This window comes from Urocampus carinirostris, unplaced genomic scaffold (assembly GCF_059441175.1).
Source record: "Urocampus carinirostris isolate Australia breed hairy pipefish unplaced genomic scaffold, RoL_Ucar_1.0 HiC_scaffold_28, whole genome shotgun sequence".
NCBI classification, from domain to species: Eukaryota; Metazoa; Chordata; class Actinopteri; order Syngnathiformes; family Syngnathidae; genus Urocampus; species Urocampus carinirostris.
Window position 1 is genome coordinate 83,490 of NW_028283135.1, and position 21,679 is coordinate 105,168.

Here is a 21,679-nt window from a genome sequence, read left to right on the forward strand (position 1 = left end):
TTTTGTTTTTTGTACTGCATTTATTGGTAATAGGTTCTAAGGCTTGCATTAATGCTACGACCATAAGCAAAAAGAAGAACCATGGAAAAGAATCTTGCATTTAAAAGAAATACGAAGTCAAATGCATTGTCACCGTTGCTCGGGAATATTACCGTAAGTATAAGGAGGCAATAAAATCCTTGCGAGCAGATCTTTTAAATAAGTTTCATTTTAAACCCACCATCACTGTCTCCTCCCTCTCTACCAGGGTTGGGTAGGGTTACTTTAACTTGATTACTTTCAATTACTGTTGGATTACTCCAATACCAAATGTGCTAATAAAAGACAAAAGAAACAAAATATGAATAAAATTACAAAATTTTGTGCAGGCTTGGGGAGTAACGGAATACATGGAACGGCAAAAATTATGTTGGCAAGCTGTTTGGATTTATTTTAATTTTGTTTCTGTCGCATTTTATGTTAGTTTTGCCAGAGATCAAAGCCAGGAGAGAAAGCTTACCACGTGTTGTGAGTCATAATTTTATTCATATTTAGTTTCTTTTGTCTTTTATTAGCATATTTGGTATTGGAGTAATCCAAAAGTAATTGAAAGTAATCATGTTAAAGTATATCCTACCCAACCCAGCCCTCTACATCCACCCACCAATTCCACTGTACCAATTTAAGTCACATCACAACAGAAATAAAAAAAAAATCATTTTTTACTTTACATATCAATATTTAAAATTGAATCATCTATCCCTCGAGAGTGGTGACCCTCGGCAAGGCAAACACATAAACAAAAACAAAAGAAAAGAAAAGAAGAAAAAAAAGTGGCAAAAACCAAAGACTTGACAATGGCCAACCCAAATCCCCAAACAAGTTAAGCACCTCTGCAACCAAGTTGGTCATGGTTTCGTCCCCCCAGATGAAATTGGACACAAGAAAGCGGCCAAGTCCCTCGGGTCAGGGTGACACAACACACTCATCTATTCAACAGCAGGGCCCGACAGCTTTCACTGGTTTACCCCTGCCGTATCATACAGGTGCCCTGCCTATCCCTTGGAACACGTCTAAACATCCCACTATCCTTTCACAACACCTCTCCACTCATTCCTATCACCAACAAGAGCTCTAGCCTCTACTACATTTAGACCTTTCGTGCAGTGCACTCATAATACCATCCATCCACGTCAATCGCGGCTTTCTTCTTGGTCGCCTACCATTTACTTCTGCTCTGTAGATTCTCTTCAACATTCGCTCCTCATCCATCCTCTCCATGTTGCTACACAGTCAAACATAGACACCGACATGCCACATTTTGTTTCTTAAAATACCAGCAGATGATGTTTACATGGTCAAGTGTTTACTGCTCCTCATTCCAGGGAAATTGCAAACGGCCAATCACAGGTGAGCTATTTTTAGATCAAGCCTACAGGCTAGACTTGTAGGAAAAAAATCTTAACTACAGGGTAAAAAAGTGTGTTTGTTTGTGGCTTTTGATTTAAGCACAGCACAAAATAATGACGTCAATCACTAATTAACAGAAGGAAACCACAATCAGCACGCTTCCTCAGTTAAGCTACTAAACTTGTCTCTCACAGTCTTGTCAGTCCCCTGTTGTCAGTTCGTCTGCGAACCTCACTGTATACTAGGCAACCTTTTTCGACCCTGACTCCCACCTGTCCCGTTTTTGCTCCCGTCTGTCTCTGGCTACGACCTTTTCTCAATCTATATTATCACTCCTAACTCTTCAAACACTTCACCTCAAAAACATTTAATTTCCTTCTCAAATCTGCATTTAGGCTCCAAGTCTCTGCATCATACAACACAGTCGGCACAATCACACTCTCATACAGTCCTCTTTTAACATCCAAACTCGTGTTATTCATCACTCTCCTCAGTGCACCCAAAACCTTGCTTCCTTGATTCAGCCTGTGAAATACCTCGCACTCAATTCCACCAACTGTAGGCACATCACAACCAAAGGACCTAAAGCTTCCAACTTCTTCCAGCACCTGTCCATTCAACCTTATTTCCAACACCATGCCCACTCCATCCAGTGAACACTTCATCACCTTACTCTTCCTAACATTCACACATAACTTACGCCTATCACACACTCTTCCAAACTCCATTACCAACCTTCTCAATTTTTCCTCAGAATCAGCCAAAAGCGCTGTGTCATCTGCAAACAACAACTGACTTACCTGCCACACTGTTCCACTGTTAGCCATCATCTCAACACCTCTGCCAAATACTATTGCTTTCACCTCTCACACCAAACCATCCGTGTACACAGTAAACAGCCATGGCAACATCACACACCCCTGTCTCACAACAGTCAACAAAGGGTACCACTCACTACTCTTACACATCGACTCTTTCATACGCCTTTTCCAAGTCCATGAAAGCCAGACAAAAATCCTTACCTTTTGCAAAATATTTCTGAAACACCTGTCTTACTGCAAACACCTGATCCACACATTATCTTCCTTTCCTGAAATCACTCTGCTCCTCCATCACAACCCAATCAAGACTCTTCCATACAGCTTCCAGACAACAAACTGATACCTCTCAAATTGCTACATTCACCCTTATCACCTTTACCCTTATACAATGCCCCCAGACATTCAATACACAATCAACAAAAAACACTGACTTTAAAAAGCATATGTACATTCAACAAAGGTACCAAGCAGTCAATCATAGCCGTGCCACCTTTCTCCAAGCATTCAGCAGTCCAACCATCCAACCCATAATTACTAATTCCATCAATTATCTGCACCGCTTATCCTCAGTAGGGTCGCAGGTGTGCTGGAGCCCATCCCAGCTATCTTCAGGCAGTGGACACCCTGAACTGGTAGCCAGCCAGTCGCAAGGCACACAAGGACAGACAATACCTACCTTTCCTTTCTAAAGTACTTGAAAAAGTAGTGGCACAGCAGCTGAATGATTTTATATCCGAGAATAACCTTTTTGAATCTATGCAATCAGGATTCAGGGCTAACCACTCTACTGAGACAGCTCTGATCAAGGTAACAAATGATCTCCTACTGGCAATGGATTCTGGCGCTTCATCACTTTTGCTGCTGCTGGATCTTAGTGCTGCTTTTGACACAGTGCACCACAATTTCCTACTAGAACGGTTGGAAAAATGGATTGGTCTCTCAGGAACCGTCCTCTCGTGGTTCAGATCCTACCTCTCAGATAGGACGCACTGTGTTAAATATGGCGAAATGACATGTGAGCCCTTTAATGTTACCTGTGGTGTTTGCAGGGTTCAGTGCTTGGCCCCCTTCTTTTCAGCATTTACATGCTTCCATTAGGTGATATTATTCGCAAGTACAATATCAGCTTCCACTGCTACGCATATATCTTCCGTTGGAGGAATCTCCCACACTGAACTGTGGAAATTTGGAGGCCTGCCTCATTGAGATAAAAGAGTGGATGTCACTCAATTTCTTGCGTCTTAATTCTGAAAAGACCGAAATGTTAGTCATTGGTCCATCTAAATGCCGTGACTTATTCTCAAAAACTGCTGTGAAAATTGACAAATGTCACATCACACAGAGTGACTCAGTTAAAAATTTAGGTGTCATATTTGACCCTGATCTCTCCTTTGAAACGCATGTAAAGAAAATTACTAGAACCGCTTTCTTCCATCTTCGTAACATTGCTAAAATCCGTTCAATACTGTCTCAGTCGGATGCGGAAATTATAATTCATACGTTTGTTACCTCCCGTCTAGATTACTGTAATGCACTACTCTCTGGTCTCCCGAAGTCTAGAATCAAGTCTCCTCAGCTGGTACAAAATGCTGCAGCGAGGCTTTTAACTAGGACAAAAAAGTACGATCACATAACACCGATTTTGGCTAACCTGCATTGGCTCCCAGTTAGCCTTAGATGTGATTTCAAGGTTCTCTTAGTATTATACAAAATCATACATGGACTTGCTCCCTCTTATCTTTCAGATCTGATTTCCCCCTATGTCCCGGTCCGAAGCCTACGATCTGAGAGTGCCGGTCTTCTGGTGATCCCAAGAGCAAAGAAGTGTTCTGCTGGTTCGAGAGCGTTCTCCATCCAGGCACCGGTGCTGTGGAATGCTCTTCCCCCTAAGATCCGATCTGCAACCTCAGTGGAAATGTTTAAATCTAAGCTTAAAACTCACTTCTACTCCATAGCATATGAATAACCTACTCTTCTCGTCGGCTGAAAAATAGTCTGTGTAATATAGTGTAATAATCTGTGAAGCCCTTTGAGACTCTTCGTGATTTAGGGCTATACAAATAAAAATGACTTGACAATTCGCTTGCTCATTCACACCTAGGGTCAATTTGGACCGGCCAATAAACCTGATAATGCATGTTTTTGGAATGAGGGAGGAAACCGGAGTGGCCGGAGGAAACCCACGCAAGCACGGGGTGAACATGCAAACTCCACACAGGAAGGCTGGTAGCTGGATTCGAACCCATGACCTCTGAACTGTGCTGCACACGCACTAACTACTGCGCCGCCGTACTGTCCTAATTACTACTTATGATATTAAATTTTATTTCTCATACGATATATCTTTTTGGTAGTTTGATGCATTTTTCTGGGATACCTCGGGTTCTGAGCTGATAAGAATAGGTTTCTATCCCGTGCTATATAGCAATTTGACTTTCAGATCCCCACTCAGAATGCATTATTGTCGTATGCCAGGGATTTCCTGTGCTTTGACCTGGTTTGAATAACTGATCCTCTTGAAAGCCTTTATTTGATTGCATAAACGCAACACAATGCTGTGTGCCGTTAAATGTTAGGAGAGGAAGAAATTATTTTTGTTGCACTTTAAGACCTACGGTCTGCTCCACAGTTCGGCTGCCACAGAGATCTTTAAGTTGGGGGTCAGAGCTGGCCCGCTGGCTCCGGTCTTGGTTTCTGGACTTGCCGGAAAGGTTCTTCTTCATATTGCCTGGCAGAAAAGCGGCCAGCCACAGACATTAACAAAAAAAAAAAAAAAACACAAGACAAAATAGACATTAACAACCACATAATAAGCACATAGATAGCCCCACTCCTATATGATACTTTATTAATAATTTAAAAGTTTTTTGATTGCACAAGGTGCACTTTAGTACAACACATTAGAAATGCAGCTTCCTCAGGACTTGAAGTGCTTTAGACTCACTTTTAGTGAGGAAGTTGGGGCTGCTGTCATAGCCCCCAAAGGTCTCTGCCCTCCTGGGTAGGATTCCAGAGCTGTTCCCTTCAATTTTCTGTGATGACAGAAAGGCATACCTCGCACCAGATTGGAGCAAATTTTGGAGATCTTCCACTGGTTTGACACAGGGAGAACGTTTTGCTTCACATCTTGCCACAACATGAATTTCACGTTGGGGAATGCGTTTAAGAGTTTACTTAGAGCAGTGCTTTACCATCAGTGATGGTTCCTTTAAGCAACGACTCCCCCAGCTTGAGATCTGAGCCGTCGCCTCTTAAAAGAAGCTTGGAACAGGTAGCTGTGTCCTCCACACCTGGCACAGATTCTGCCATCTTGGCAAAAAGTTGCAGTTTCTCGGAAAGTGCTTGGACAATCACCGCATCCTGCTGGCTCAAACATTCTAGGATAAAAATAGAAATCAATTAACTCGGATTCCTGTACACCTTTTTTTGTTGGGGGGGATTTTGCAAGGTTTATTGTTCTATATTCTTTATCAATTATCGGTCAAATCATAATACACTACAAAGCCAAGAGGCTGAAACACTTGCTCTCAGCCAAGAGGCAGAGTCAAGCTCCCAGCCACAGAGCCACGCAGCAATCAGTGCGAATGCAATTCTAGAGTCATAGCTGGCATCATGAATGGAAAATGATATCCGTAATTAACGTATGATGCAGACTTGTAAAGTCCAGGACCCGTTGAACCAGGACCCGTTGAAAGTAATCCAAGGAAACGAAATGTATATTTCCAAAGTTAAGGGTGGGAAAAATATATACCCACTATTGTCCGCTGCGACAAGAGACAGATCTACCGGTAACTCAGCTTTACCCCAAATCCCATTAGCCCGCGTGTGCTCCGCCCTTTCTTTTTGATTCGTCCGTAGAACACATAACAGAATAAATCTCAAAAATAAATACATTACAAAAATATACAGTTGCAAATACATATTATACATGGTTACACATATTTACGAAGAAAGACGGTATACCGAGAGAGTTTTCAAAGCTTTAATAATAATAATAATAATATAACTTTCATCCCAAACCGTGCCTTTGAAAGGTACCAACACTGGTAGTAGGATCACGCTCGCAATGTATCAAACGTGCCTGTTAAAAAAAAAAAACATCCCGTAATTGTGAAATTCACGGAAGATCGTCCTCAACTTCCTCCTCATAACTATCGCCATCAAGGGCGTCTTCCTCATTATCGGAACGTACCTTAACTTTACAGACAATGTATGCTTAAACTTAGAAGTTGCAGTCTTTCTTGGCGCCCATATTCTACTGGTCTTAATCTTACCTTTTATATTCTAGCGCCGCAGGTGGCCGTTAGAAAAATTCCATAAATTGGCCGCTTCACTGGATAAGCCGCAGGGCTGAACATTTGGGAAAAAAGTAACTTTGGAAATATACATTTTGTTTCCTTGGATTACTTTCAACAGGACCCGGACTTTACAAGTCTGCATCATACGTTAATTACGGGTATCATTTTCCATTCATGATGCCGACTGTGGTTCTAGGATTGTGTACTATTGACTTTTGAATTGTGTCGGTAGGAGGTTAGGAGGCTAGGACCTTGACTCAGCCTCTTGGCTGGGAGCAAGTGTCTCGGCCTATTGGCTTTGTAGTGTATCATGATTTGACCGATAACGGATAATGGATAATTGCTAAAGAATATAGAACAATAAACCTCTACAAAATCACAATCGTGGAACTAACAGCCTGGTCTGGGTTAAACTTGTGATCGTGTCACAAGTTTTAATGGGTGCGGCTTATAATCAGGTGCGCTCTATAGTCCGGATTTTACAGTACATATAGATTATATATATATACATATAGATTATATATATATATATATATATTTATATATATGCAGTGAAGAATAGGTATTTGAATACACTGCTATTTTGCTATTTTTCCCACTTGGAAATCACGGAGGGATCTGAAATTTTTATCGTAGGTGCATGTCCACTGTGAGAGGGATAAATTAAAAAGAAACATCCAGAAATTACAATGCATTATTTTCACAGGAGGGATGGTGTTCTTTGGATTATACTCTTCATTCTTCTTCCTCCAAACACGCTAAGTGGAATTATGACCAAAAAGTTCTATTTTAGTCTCATCCGACCACAAACCTTTCTCCTATGACTCCTCTGTATCATCCAAATGGTCATTTGCAAACTTAAGACGGGCCTTGACATGTGCTGTTTAAGCAGGGGAACCTTTCAAGCCATGCATGATTTCAAATCATGACGTCTTAGTTTATTACCTACAGCAACCTTGGAAACAGTGGTCCCAGCTCTTGTGGACACTGACCAACTCCTGTCGTGTAGTTCCGGGCTGATTCCTCACCTTTCTTAGAATCATTGAGACCCCACGATGTGATATCTTGCATGGGGCTCCACTCCGATTGAGATTGACCATCATGTTTAGCTTCAACAGAGGACCTTGTTTGCCCAAGTTGCATGGCAATTTCCCCGTGGCCCTTTTCCAGCCTTGTGGAGGTGTACAATTTTGTCTCTGCTGTCTTTGGGCAGCTCTTTGGGTTTCACCATGTTACAAGTTAGTTTTACTGATTGTATGGGGTGGATAGGGTTCTTTATGCAGCTATAAACCTAAAACAGGTGCATCTAATTCAGGATGATACATGGAGTGCAGAAGGACTTCTAATGGGCAAACTAACAGGTATTTTAGGGTCAGAAGATGATACACAGGTGTTCAAATACTTATTTGCAGCTGTATCACACAAATACATTGTTAAAAAATGTGAGTGCTGGATTTTTCTTTTTTTCTCTCACAGTGGACATGCACCTACGATGCAAATGTCAGACCCGTCCATGATTTCTAAGTGGGGGAAATAGCAAAATAGCAGGGTGTTCAAATACTGTTTTCTTCACTGTATATACATGATTCCTTTAAAAAGAGTTGTAATTTCTCTTACTCCCACAAGGTGGTAGCAAAACATTTTTTTCTTTTTAAGAAGGCTCTTGGGTGGACGCCTTTTTACTCTTTGGATGTTTTTTGGCTCAACTCCAAAGCATTTTTTTCAGTTACTTGGATGTCTGTACCTTGAAAATCCTTCAACCTTGATGCCCGATATTCCTCCTCCTCACTGAAGAGCCTCTCTTCATTACGAGGGCAGCTAAGAACAGGACCAAAGTCCGTAATTATCACCATTGGACTACACTTTCACAGCTACATTGGACTAAATGGCTACCTCTCGACAGCTTGCCGTATTTGTGTCATCCAAGTGTTTCTTTCTTCCTTGGAGGCCGTGTGGATCTCGTACATCTCTGGCTCATTGGAGGATGCGCAGATCAGAAACATAGCTCTCTCTGCGTGGGCCACCTCCCGAACAATCAACTTCTGAAGAGAGATGACGGATGGCTTGTTGTCCTAGATGGAATAAAAATCACAAGAAAATGAATCAGGTTATGCTCAAATTAAATTATGTATAAATAAAAGTATTAATTGACTCACCACGGCCGCAAAAACATATCGCTGATCTTTCTCTTGTAGCAGCAGCAACACATCAGAAAGGAGAACTGCAAGAATATCTTTGAGGGGTAAAATAACAGAATGAGTTGAAGAAAAAAAAGTTTCTTCATGGTGTTCCCATCTAACCTTTGAGTCTGCCAGATGCAGCTTTCCAATTGATTGTACCCTCGAGCAGAAGACGTCGTCGACCTTGCGCCAAATCTCCCCTATGAAACACTCGGCCGTCTTTGATTTTGCCAAGCACCTTCGGCTCCATCTTGCTGTGTATTTCTCGAAGGCGACACGTTTTCTCATGAAGGTTGACCAATGAGTCGACTTGAACGATTGTGTCTTTAATCAAGCCTAGTGCACGGGTAAGCTCCATGTGCTCTTCAGTGCCCTCTGGAAAAAAATAAAACAAATAAAACAAACTTTATGTTGAGAATTAGTCATCAACCCAGCCCCAAAAATGATGGGATTCTCACTGCCCAGTCTAAGGGACATTGCCAGATGCACTATTTTCAGATGTACTAACAATTTAGGACAGTCTAGAAGAAATACCTCATAAATATTGCTTATACATCCTAGTATCCTTTACTTTTTAATCTTATTTTCGTTTTTTTTTTAAGTCTTTTATTACATGTTTATCATGTAGTGCAACATCTAATCTTGCTGAGAACAATCTATTGTACATCCTGACCAATGGGAAAAAAAAGACAATTCTATTCTTGTATGAAGAAAATTAATATGACCAGACCTTCAGTGCTGTGCAGGATGCGCTCCACAAGTGCTGGGTATTTGGTGATGCGCTGAGTTACAAGCAGAATACACTCAGGAACTCCTAACCTTCGCACAATGGACAGGTTGCCGATTTTCTGAGACAACAAAAGACAATAACCAAACACAAGGTTAATATTTGGGGATGGGGATTTTTTTAAGGTCCAGAAATGACCTTAAGTGCATTTTCAGTTTTGATGAAAAAAAAATGAAATAAAACTGAAACAACACAAGTTTTAGCAATATTAGATTTTCTCAAAGGTTTGTGGGTTTTTTTCCACGCTTTTTTCTTTAGCAGCTTGCTGAACTTTTGCTGCTACTTACATCCTAACATTACGGAGCTGACTCACTAAAGTTTAGTAGCTTCTTTCATAAACACATATTTGTGTTTGTTATTCAATACATTTATGCCTGAAGTAAAATGTCTGGTTTTAAGCGATGTACGGCGAAAGTTTTTGACTATTATTATTTTGCTTTGGAAAATATGAGACAGTGACTCGTTTGTTGCATTAGACAGCACCAACTACCGCTAGGGCTGTGTATTGATGAGGTTTTAGCGATTCTGATTCCTTAACGATCCCTGCTTATCGATCCAATTCCTTATCGATTCTCACTGCGGAAAAATAAGCACTATGTGACTACAGATATAGTACAAAGGGTTTTATTAATATAAAAATGATTTAAAGATGGGCTGGTATAGGCAGTAGGACAGGAACATTAAGTTCTGAATAAACAATATTAATCACAATTCAGTAAGAGTTCAACTTAAAGTAATGCAATACCTGAGATCAATTATAAGTCATGTATCCAGTAAGAATATCAGAACATCATGAATGAGAACAAACAATTCTGCGAAAGGAAATTAGAAAATTAACCATTCTTTTTTCTTTAAATTAGCTGGTCAGCTTTGTCAGCAAGGGGGCTAGATCTTTCTGGCGTAATGTGTCTTCAGCTGTGGAAAACACCCTCTGACTTGGGGTAGAGGACGCCTGGACACAAAGATAGGTCGCAGCCAGACCCGACAGCAGCGGCATAGTGTCTCTCTTTTCCCACCACCACTGTGCGGCGTCATTCTTGGTGGGGATGCAGGCCAGGCTTCTGTAGAGCTGGACTTTTTGTTCCACCTTCTCGGCCATGGGCACAGTGGGGACGGTTCCTTGCAGGGACAGAAGCTCAGAGTCCTATTCTTCAAACAGTTCCTCCAAGGCAGTCTTTTTAGAAAACAAACCTCATGTCACGACTAAACTTGGCTAACGTAGCTAGCTAACGTTTGGCTAACGTAGCTAACAGTTAGCAGGCTAGCTACGTTATTTATCTGCTGTGGCTACACTGTCCTTGTGTCGTCGGAGCGCCTCAAACACGGTGCATTCTTTCAGTTTGATGTCATGTTGGCCAGCCAGATGTTTAAGCATGTTGGTGGTCTTACCCCCTTTCGCCGAGTTGGCGTTTTTGCATGTATGGCATACTCCTGCATCGTCTATTTGAGTGAAATACAGCCACACCTTAGAACGTTGACTGCCGGCGACATCTCTGTAGCTGATGATTGGTCGAGCAGCGACAACAAATAGCACGTAGATCGACGTCACCTGATCCTGCATTGGGGTGTGTTTGTTTGCTATGTTCGCACCGCAGCCCTGGCGGGATTGATAGTGCAAGCAAAATTGAATTTTACTACTGATTCCAAGGAATCGTTTGACAGCGGAACAGATTCCAAATTAGAACCGGTTACCGATGCAAGCCCTCATCGTCATCATCATCAGTCATCATTAATCTCTCCCTACATCAGTTTTATTGTCACTATTCACTTTTCTGTCTATTAAAAGCTAAAATACATAAAAAATTATGTACTTACCTTCTGTGTTGTTTCATGACAATTGAATACGTGAAACAGTAAGAATCAGCTTCTAGAACTGGAGTCTCCAATGATGTGCCTCCGGGCACCAGGGTGGCGGCCCCTTAGGATAGCTGAGGTGTCTGACGAACTGTTTTGGAAATTTCTCTCTATTGCTGGGTCATTATGATTTTCTAGTCAACGATTTTTTTTTTAGTAGTTGACAGAGTATATTTAACCCTACTTCCAATAATTAATCTGCTTATAACATAGTTGCAACATAATAACAACAAGATAAGTTGTGATATTAGAAATGCATATAAAACTAAAAAAAGACCCATGATCCATTAATATGCCTGTCAGATATTTATTATCTTATATTGATTATATAAATATTATTATATTTATTAGTGAGTCAGAGCATTTACTATTTTTTGGTTTTGGCTCCTAATTTTCATTTTAGTGCATTCCTGATTATTTGATATAAAACCCGGAAATTATTTAGTTGTCTCACCCGTATGATGCTGTGGAATCTTTTGTTCGTCTGCATCTGTTCTTTATAGTAACTGACAGCCTCCGTGTGGTGACTGCAAAAATCGCCGTAGCTGTCCTTCATCTTCTCACCTGCGTCACCTGAAAACTGGAAGGTTTTATGGAGCAAATTAGAAACAAAAAAAACCCAACAAAAAACAAAAAATAGAAACGTGTTTGTCTTTTCATGTCCTTTCTTTACTTGTGCAATCAATATGTCAGCTATGCTTTCCACTGTGTAGTTTCCCTTTGCAGGTGAAACAATGCCCTCTCGCCGGCGTTCTTTAAGGCAGGACAAAAAATGTGTGTGCATCTCCAGGATGTTTTCCAAGCGCGGGAAAAGACATTCCAGTCGGCTCAAGTCCATCTGAAGGTTTTCCCTCAACTCTTTGGTGTAAACACGAAGCATTATCTTCAGTGTTCGCACGTGGTGCATTTCCGTCTGCATCAGCTCTGTCAAAGAAATTGACATATGACAATCATTTTTTTCTAAATATTAGCTGTGCCAATAACACATTCTGTGTTGTTTACTAGGGCTGCACGATTTTAAGAAAAAACCTAATTGCGATTTTTTTTCAGACCAGTTTTGCAATTTCGATGCAATTTTCGATTTTAAAAGAAAGGTGCATTATCTGTGCTATTTTTATTTTTTTTATTTTCATAAGTACTTAAACCCTTGAATGCATGACAATGAGTGGAGTCGGTTATTAGTGGGGAAAAGTATAAAAACACTCATGGCATCATATCATACACGTTTTATGAGAAATAAAGTACCTCCTCCAAGCCCTCGCCATCTCTCATATCTCAGACCCCTCCATCCTCTCCATTAAATTTTATATTGCGGCCTTCCCCCCTATAAAACCTATACAGCTGATATGGTTATCAGCATGTAACCTCCCAGGCAATGACTTAGCACAGGGGTCGGGAACCTTTTTGACTCAAAGAGCCATAAAAGCAAAATATATAAATTTTATTTTCGGAAAAAGCCACACCATATATTATAAGACAAATTTACTAAATTGCTAAACCCGCGCCCCAGAAAAAATGCTTAGTCTTCAGCACATTTATTTTTCATAATTTGATAAAAATAAAATAAATTACAAAAATAAAATAAAAAGAGAATAATGCCATGTCTGAACAGGATTAATAGCTCATGTTTTGAAAGAGATGGAGAAAATTTGCATGCAATCAAATTTGTCTCTGAGCCACAGTTACTCACAGAAAGAGCCATATATGGCTCGTGAGCCATAGGTTCTCGACCCCTGACTTAGCAGAAGAGCAGGCCCAACTAGGCTTTGCCTTTTCACAGCCAACTACCCCGCTTGAACCACAAACACGGCTCGCCATTCTTTGCAGGAGCTGTAAATCCCCACCATCATCATATACCTGAATCATCTCTCTTACCTCTTCCCGCGTCTTGGTTTAAGATTTCATGTGAATCTTACAGAGAATAAATTTAAGTTTACAGCGCCCTCTTCTGGGGAGCTTTGTTAGGTTTGCAGTCTATAAATCCTTGTAAAGAAACGGGGTGGTATGCAATTACACAATCGCACTACGTCACATGGCAATGTCGATTCGATTCTGGTTAAACATGAAGCTCTATTGTCTGCAGTCAGGCCATTTCACATTGACAAACAAGACAATGATTGAGAAATATTTGTTTTCAACACTGCTTCTCACTCTTCGGTTTTCAGTTAATCCAGAAGCTTGACTGTTATTGTAATGACCTAATAGCAGTATGTTTTGTATTGTTTGAGTCAGTTTTAAACAGAGTGCATTCAAACAGACAGACCATAAATGACATCCTGTCTCTTCACAGCCTCTTTTGAGTGTCTCTTAACAAACTGTGGGTCGACTGCCCAACTCCAGGACTCTGCTTCCAGGTCCTGCGCATCACACTCAAGATCAGCTCGCACTGCAGCATAGTGATCATCTGGGAAAAATGAGAAAAAAAATGAGTCTTCTTGTTGTTACATTTTCATGCAAGCAATAATCTGCCAGTGTTGCGATTATGAATGAGAACATATTAATCCACCTAAGTTTTCCAACTTGAATGGTTGTGTTCAGGACAGAGGTCAGGGAACCTTTTGGACCCAAAGAGCCATAAAAGAAAAAACAAAAAAATGTTTTTAAAAGAGCCACACCATTAATATTTTAAGTCAATATTCAACCAAACCAAGAAACCCACTCTCTAGCTAATTCTTCAGTTCCTTTTAATACACTGTGGGATGTTTGATGATTAAATAAAATCTATAAAATTATAATAATAATGCCACAGCCTGTGTCCCATATCAACATATATATAAACCACTTAAAATGTGTCTCCCTCCCGCAGTTGTGAGGCCTCTTTATAAGGTTTCTTAATTCCCTCATGTTGAGGTTTAGAGTTTTTCCTTGCCCGCATGTTGGTTTTAGATGAGGGGATGGTGTAATTGTGGCCTGTGCAGTCCTGAGACATTTTGTGATTAATGGCCATACAAATAAATGTGACTTGACTAGACAGCCTCTTTAGAGTGTATAGGCTCATTATAATTATTTGTCCTAAATAATGATTTCAAAACAAGGTGCAAGCAAAGTTATTTTTGTAAAAATGTCAGAAAATACAGCAAACAAGGATACCAGTTTATCTAATTTTAGATTAGAAGGCTCTGTGCAAGAAAAAAAGTGTACACGCCCTCTTTATAGGTCCGCCCATTCCTACCACTCATCCAATCAAATTACCCCTGGTGCTTTGTTACGGCTTATAGGTAAGGAGTTGGTTTTCGGTCAAAGTTGGATCTGTAGCTTTTCGTCATAAAGTGTCTCAAAGATGAACATAGATTGTTGTAATGAGCTTCCAAAAAGATAACTTATTTAGTGTTTTACAGCCACATCAGAGTCTGTTAACTGTTGTTAATATTGTGTCCTAAATATGCTAGACCAAACCCTTTACGGTTCAATATTGTCTTGGCATCACATGTGCAGCAGTCGGCTCTACATTTAACAATATATGAATTAGTTGTACACGTTTCATTTTGTCCCTGAGGCCATATATAGTCAATGAAAAAGCCATATATGGCTTGCGAGCCATATGTACTTAACGAGAGAGCCATATATGGATCGCGGGCCATATGTACTTAATGAGAGAGCCATATATGGATCACGAGCCCTATGTATTGAACGAAAGAGCCATAAAAGGTTCGAGAGCCATATTTACTCAACGAAAGAGCCATATAAGGTTCGAGAGCCATATTTACTCAACGAAAGAGCCATATAAGGTTCAAGAGCCATATTTACTCAACGAAAGAGCCATATAAGGTTCGAGAGCCATATATACTCAATGAAAGAGCCATAGGTTCGCGAGCCATATTTACTCAATGAAAGAGCCACATATGGTCCGCGAGTCATATTTACTCAATGAAAGACCCATATATGGTCCGCAAGGCATATTTACTCAATGAAAGAGCCATAGGTTCCCGATTAGACCTTTCATTTTGTGATTACTTGTGCTTGATACGCATTCAAGGTATCGGCTTGTCTATGCAAACACAGAGTGTCCCTTGTCTGGATAATTTTGTGTTGCAAATTCTGGAAAATATAGTCAGTACGGAATGAAACATACAGACTCCAGCTTACTCGCTAAAAGAGCCTCATGTGTATTGGTCGATTTCTTCAGGACATTTCCATTTTATTTTCTGTAACTAAGGTGAAAATCTACCTATAACTAGTGGATGCCAACAGTTTTATCTATCAATATATATAGGCTGTTTTTGGCTACCCACGTATAACCACATCTTGTGACCACAGGGGACACAGGGGCTCACTTTAGGGGCAAGCAAGCGCAGTACTTTGTTGAACTTGGTGAGAGTCACATGAATTAAATGCTCCTTTATATAATGTCAAAAGATAAATGCGTAAAAAAAACGTCTATTTGTCTCGTGACCTCGCCCTTGTCATCGGAATATTCGCAAACGGCATGTTTATGAGGTTATTCGTTTATCTCTAGTCATAAAACCAATTCATTTGGATTGCTCCAGAAATCCAATATTCTGCTTCCAATAGGATTATTGCCTGAATGTAAGCATTTAAAAGATGAGTCGTTACTCCAAACAGTCAGCAAATAGGCAAATCTAATCCCTTTTTCATAAAATGTGCCATAAAACGTATTTATTTTTCAAAAAAAAAAAAAAAAAAAGGTGAATGTTTTTCAGTCACACAATAAACGAAATAAAGTCAACAAACCTTCAACTATGATGGACTCAGTCATGGAGGGAACGAGGGAAACAGTGTCATCATTGTAGCGCTTTAATCGAAAAGTGTCAGTTTCATCCATCCCCCCGGGAGAGATCTGCGTACATAAAAAGAAGGTTTACAGTCTAAAAAAAGACCCCAATTAATATTCTGATGACAATAATAATAATCCAAGTACGGGACCCTGAGGTGTGGTGGCGCAGGCTGTGGCTGAGGTATGATGCGGGCAGTCCGGGAAATTTTTGTGTTACAGTGGCCTGGGTACTTGTTCCTCGAGGAAACACAGTAATACCAGGAGCTGCAGGAAAAGTTGTGTGGCCATTGAGGCTCTGTGATGAAGTTGTGCCCGACTGTTCCTGCTCTCGATGCCGGCTTTTATTGCTAGAGGCCAAATACACATAATACAAATGTTAGTAACGAAAGGTTTAGGAGATCATCAGGAAAGAAGTCAGACAACAAAGTTGTACCCACTGCTCATCAATGTTTGTTAAGACTTTGGGGATTTATTGCTGTGCATGCGTTAAATAATCTGTAGGGACTTCCTTAATTGTTTACTGTAGAACATTTAATATAAGGCTGCGTCAAATTGACCTGAGCCATCTCTCAGTTATGCATAATATCAGATGCAAACGACCTGGACATTGGACTATCAAGCCTCACCCTACCTTAATCTTACAGTTTTTTCTTCTCCCTCTTATTCAACCATGTGAGAAGTGGTGATAAATGAAAATAAATTGACTTATACTTGGGCAGCACGGCGGGGCAGTGGTTAGCGAGTGTGCGGCACAGTTCTGAGGTCATGGGTTCAAATCCAGCTACCAATCTTCCTGTGCAGAGTTTGCATGTTCTCCCCGTGCTTGCCTGGGTTTCCTCCGGGCACTCCGGTTTCCTCCCACATTCCAAAAACATGCATGTCAGGTTAATTGGCTGGTCCAAATTGTCCCTAGGTGTGAATGCGCGAGCAAATTGTCTGTCCCTGTGTGCCCTGCAACTGGCTGGCAACCAGTTCAGGGTGTTCCCTGCCCACTGCCCGAAGATGGCTGGGATGGGCTCCAGCACCCCCGCGACCCTACTGAGGATAAGCGGTGCAGATAATGGATGGATGGATGGATGAATTATACTCCCGGGCCACGCGACGGAGCGAGTTCGGCGGACACGGCGTCACCCTAATAAGGATAAGCGGTGTAGATAATGAGATGAGATGAGGTTTTTTTTGTTCTTTTTGAAGGGTCGTCGCTACTTCGCAGATTTTCAATTTTTGCGGGTGGTTTCGGTCCCCATTAACCGGGTCTAAAAAAAAATAATAATTAAAAAAAAAATTTAATTTTTTTTTTTGGAAGGTGCGCCGCTACTTCGCGGATTTTCAGTTATCGCGGGTGGTTTTAGTCCCCATTAACCGCGTTAAACGAGGTCTTACTGTACCTGGGATCTACTGTAGGGAAAAAAAATAATAACATTGTTCGTGAGCTGAAAAATAACGAAACAACGTAAATTTGGTACTTAGCTACACATTCTGAGTGTAGGTCAAACAAATCCACTCATTACTATAAAACCTTCGACTTCAGCTAGGTCATACCTCTGGATTCTTTGCAAATCAACTGAAATACTGAAAGCCTTTTATGATTTTAATTTTGCCGATGATGGATTAGAGCCAACGGTATAAATTTTCATGATATGGTAAAACGGTATATTTAAGTCTTCACATGTTGGACATTTTTCTTTATTGTAATTGTAGTACAGAAAAAAAGAAAAATAGATATTACAATATTATAATTTTCTGAGACAGTCCTGCATTTGTCCCAGGTTTTATGGACTGTATTGAAGCTAGAGAGTAAAAAAAAGGATGAGGGGGGGAAAAAACTGAGAAAATGGACAATATATATCGATATATCCTGATTTAAACCATGTGATAATTTCTGAAATAACTGTTGAAATTCTTGATAGAAGATGCGTCCAAAGTTATTTCGGGAATGGGTGTCCTATAAGCAAGCCCGTGGCTTCCACCAGTCTTCCATTGTTTCTTTTCAGGTGATTTAATATAGTGATGTTATCATGCGACAAGCCTTAAAAGCGAATGTGAATGTGAAATAAAAAAAAAAAAACGTATGAAGCGTTTCTGGCCAATCTTAATGAAAAGTCAACACAAGACGGCTTCTGAATAAGTCTCAGCAGCAGTCATTACCTGAACTTTTATAAATTGCTCTTGTAATACTCAACCAGCATGCGTTGAATTTATAGATTATTCATTTAGTTTAGCTGAAAAAAACAAAACTAATATTAACATCAGTGTCTTTGGATCACAGACACCGGAGAAGTTTTAGTCCTTCTGAGTAGATTCAACAGCAACATGGAACACCCAGATTGAGAAAGTTAATATTGTTATTCCAGGAAGGTAGAGAAAATACTCGAGTCTCCAGTTAACTATAGCAACATTATCTTGAACAGAATCCCAACAACAGATAAACAATTTAAAAAGAAAAACAAAGATAAAGAGACCGTGGGAATTTAGAGGTAAGCTGTGCCACACAAAAAAACATTGAGACATAAATTTCAGCGTCACCCATGACAAGCCCAAAACGTAAACTAATTCACTTCAGGAAGATGAAGAGGACAGTACACAAATTACTACGACGGGAATTCCAGTTGCTCCAAGATTAGCAAAGCATAAGTGAGGACAGGCTGTTTTTTTCTTTTTGCTGATATCACAGCTCTTATCAGCACACAGACCACTAGTTTTTGCATACTTAGATGACCCACGCAGGAAGCTCAACTGGCTAAATAAAAAAATTGAAACAATAAATCTGTCACTTTTAAATATAAAAAGACCCATGTAGATGTGTTGGCTCATTTACTACGAAAAATTGCTTAAAGCCAACCAAAAAGTTAAATTGTATATTTGATTAACATGAAGGAAAATTTTGCTACAAAAGTAAAATTTTTCAAGAAATGGCAACAAGAGGAAAAAAAGTTGACCATTGTCATCTTTACCTACTTAGGTGGGCTCAACAGCTCTCGACATAAGGAATCCCTTTTTATGAGCGAAACTTCACTGTGATGACATTTGAAAGATTTTTCTTTCTTTCATTTTCCTTTAATAAGGTAAATGAAACGTTCCAGGTCTGAAGGAAAAGCCGCAACAAAAACGGCATGCAAGTCCTAACTTATTAGCGTTTTTTTTCCAATTTAAAAGTAACGCACATAAATGTTTAGCATGTGCCAAAGTCCAAGTGAGACAGTCGCCAATATATGTTTTTCGGCCCCTTGTTACAGCATTTTCACAACTATGCGATATGTGTTGCATTAGGGCTACACAATAAACCGAAATCTAATCGTTATCACCGTAATGTAGTGCGATAAGCTAACTGCAAAACACAGTGGTTTTTTTCAGTGATTCATAGTTACAGTTTATATTCTAGTGATGGAGTGTTTGGCCAACAAGAATTGTCACATTTCATGGTTTTAACAGCGCCAGGCAATGAGAAGCAGGTTTTAATGGAGGTCACCATAAAGCAGGGGTCGGGAATCTTTTTGACTCAAAGAGCCATAAAAGCAAAAAATATTAATTTTATTTTGGGAAAGAGCCACACCATATATTATGAGACAAATTTACTAAATTGCTAAACCCGCGCCCCAGACAAAAGCTTAGTCTTCAGCACATTTTTTTTTCATGATTTGATAAAAATTATGAAAAGAGAATAATGCCAGAGCCCCTGTCCCAAAATCAACAAACATACCACTTTAAACTTGTCTCTTTCTTGCAATTACTCAAGATCGGTTAAACTCCTTTTGACCCTTTTTTTCATACATATTGGTTTCAAAACCAGATGCAAGCAGTTATTGTGTAAAAACGTCACAACATTCTGCAAATAGGGAGCCTGATGAGCTCACTTTTGGCGCAGACGGCGTAGGGCGAGAGATAGGAGGGAGTGCTTGCACTTTTTGCATAGCTCCACCCATCCCTCCCACTCACCCAATCAAATGACTAAGTTCTCTTCCGGTGTTTTGGCGTATTTACAGTTCTGTGGATTCATCATAAGCTATCTGAACACTGAACACAGATTGTATAGTGAACTTTTATATAAAGGATTCTTTAGCGTTGTACAGCCAAAACGAGGTTTTTTCCCCCCCTTTTTTTGTGTGACACCTTGACTGTAAATTGTAGTGAAAAACGTGCCCTATATATACTGCGAAGTAATACCATATTATTTAGCTTTGGTTTGGCTTTGCGTGAACCTGAACAGGATAGACAACTCAACTTTTGAACAAGATGGAGAAATTTTGCATGCAATCAAATTTGTCTCTGAGCCACAGATACTCATAGAAAGAGCCATATATGGCTCGCAAGCCATAGGTTCCCGACCCCTGCCATAAAGTGAGGCAAAGTTTGCAAGACATGTTTGCACGACTTGCTGGTGTAAGCTGCCAGTCAGTCAAACAGCCCTTGCATAAATGGCCACCAAAACAAAAACCACAGCTCGTAGCTTTAGAGGCTCGTTACATTGAAAATAAATTCATTTAATTAAATTGGACGCTGAGGAAAGACAGAAAAGCGCAAAGAAAAGCTGATAACCAGTAGGTGCTGCCTGGGTTTGTATTGCGTCCGGGAATTGGCGACCGTGGCTAGTCACCAACAGACGACTTGGAGCTACTACTCGTGGAAACCCACTACCTTTGTGACTCTGGTATTTTAATTATCACAAAGACCTTGCAGAAGTCACTGTTACCAGTTACTAGCGTGTAGGTAGCTAACCATCCGCTCACTAAATCTCTTTCTTACACTGAAAGGAGAAGCCCTCCAATTTTGTTGTCCTTTTGTATACTGACAATAAAGACAATTTATTTAATTGCAATTCTGTTTTTATTTGTGGATCAATAGTTGTTATTTTATTACAGTCGTATACTCTCAGTCTCTAAGGACGTCATCTTGAGGTAAGTTTGCATGTCGCTATGTTTAAGTTCTCCCTAAAAACAAAATGAGCACAGAAATGCACTTTTCTTTTGAAATTGAAAATCCCATCAAAATTGCAATACAGGTCTGAAAAAAAAAATCGCAAGTAGGTTTTTGTCCAAAATCGTGCAGCTCTAAACAAGTCGCCGATACAATACCTCTATTATATTGTATTTATTTACGATTGGTGCAAAGGCTTGCAGTGATGTTAAAGGAACAAAAACCTGATAACTCGAGGAACGAGTACCCAGGCCACTCTAACACTAAACTTTACCGGACTGCCTGCATCACACCTCAACCATAGCCTACACCGCCACAGAAGCTAAGGGTCCCGTGCTTGGAATATTTTTATTGTGATCAGAATATTAACAGATAAGAAAAGTGAGGAATCAGACCGGAACTACACGACAGGAGTTGGTCAATGACATGAAGGGAGCTGGGCCCTCCGTTTCCAAGGTTACTGTAGATAATACACTAAGATGTCATGATTTGAAATCATGGATGGCATGAAAAGTTCCCCTCCTTAAACCAGCACATCTCAAGGCTCCTGGTACCTTAAGTCATGTGAGAACGTTTTGCGGTCAGATGAGACCAAAATAGAACTTTTCGGTAATGATTCAACTAAGTGTGTTTGGGGGGAGAAGAATGAATAGTACAATCCGAAGAATACCACCCCTACTGCGATGCATGGAGGTGGTAGC

At 40.2% G+C, this 21,679-nt stretch overlaps 1 protein-coding gene across 11 annotated transcripts in view; it reads right to left on the bottom strand.

Annotated features, from left to right (window-relative positions):
• LOC148345725 (rho guanine nucleotide exchange factor 18-like) overlaps window positions 1-21,679 on the bottom strand; it is a 55,814-nt gene that overhangs the window by 28,699 nt on the left and 5,436 nt on the right. For 8 of the 11 annotated variants that reach the window (XM_088325817.1, XM_088325816.1, XM_088325819.1 and 5 more), the window contains exons 2-14: window positions 16,214-16,411; window positions 16,022-16,127; window positions 13,593-13,733; window positions 12,003-12,253; window positions 11,784-11,909; window positions 9,419-9,536; window positions 8,809-9,063; window positions 8,665-8,741; window positions 8,402-8,580; window positions 8,253-8,326; window positions 5,402-5,587; window positions 5,155-5,301; window positions 4,826-4,938 (exon numbers count right to left, since the gene is read on the bottom strand). In XM_088325817.1, coding sequence (XP_088181943.1) covers window positions 4,826-4,938; window positions 5,155-5,301; window positions 5,402-5,587; window positions 8,253-8,326; window positions 8,402-8,580; window positions 8,665-8,741; window positions 8,809-9,063; window positions 9,419-9,536; window positions 11,784-11,909; window positions 12,003-12,253; window positions 13,593-13,733; window positions 16,022-16,112 — 1,758 coding nt within the window. In that variant the 5' untranslated portion in view covers window positions 16,113-16,127; window positions 16,214-16,411. Of the gene's footprint in view, window positions 1-4,825; window positions 4,939-5,154; window positions 5,302-5,401; window positions 5,588-8,252; window positions 8,327-8,401; window positions 8,581-8,664; window positions 8,742-8,808; window positions 9,064-9,418; window positions 9,537-10,864; window positions 10,985-11,783; window positions 11,910-12,002; window positions 12,254-13,592; window positions 13,734-13,835; window positions 13,885-16,021; window positions 16,128-16,213; window positions 16,412-21,679 lie in introns of those variants that run through there. The other 3 variants (XM_088325821.1, XM_088325820.1, XM_088325822.1) reach the window with 3 other exon arrangements.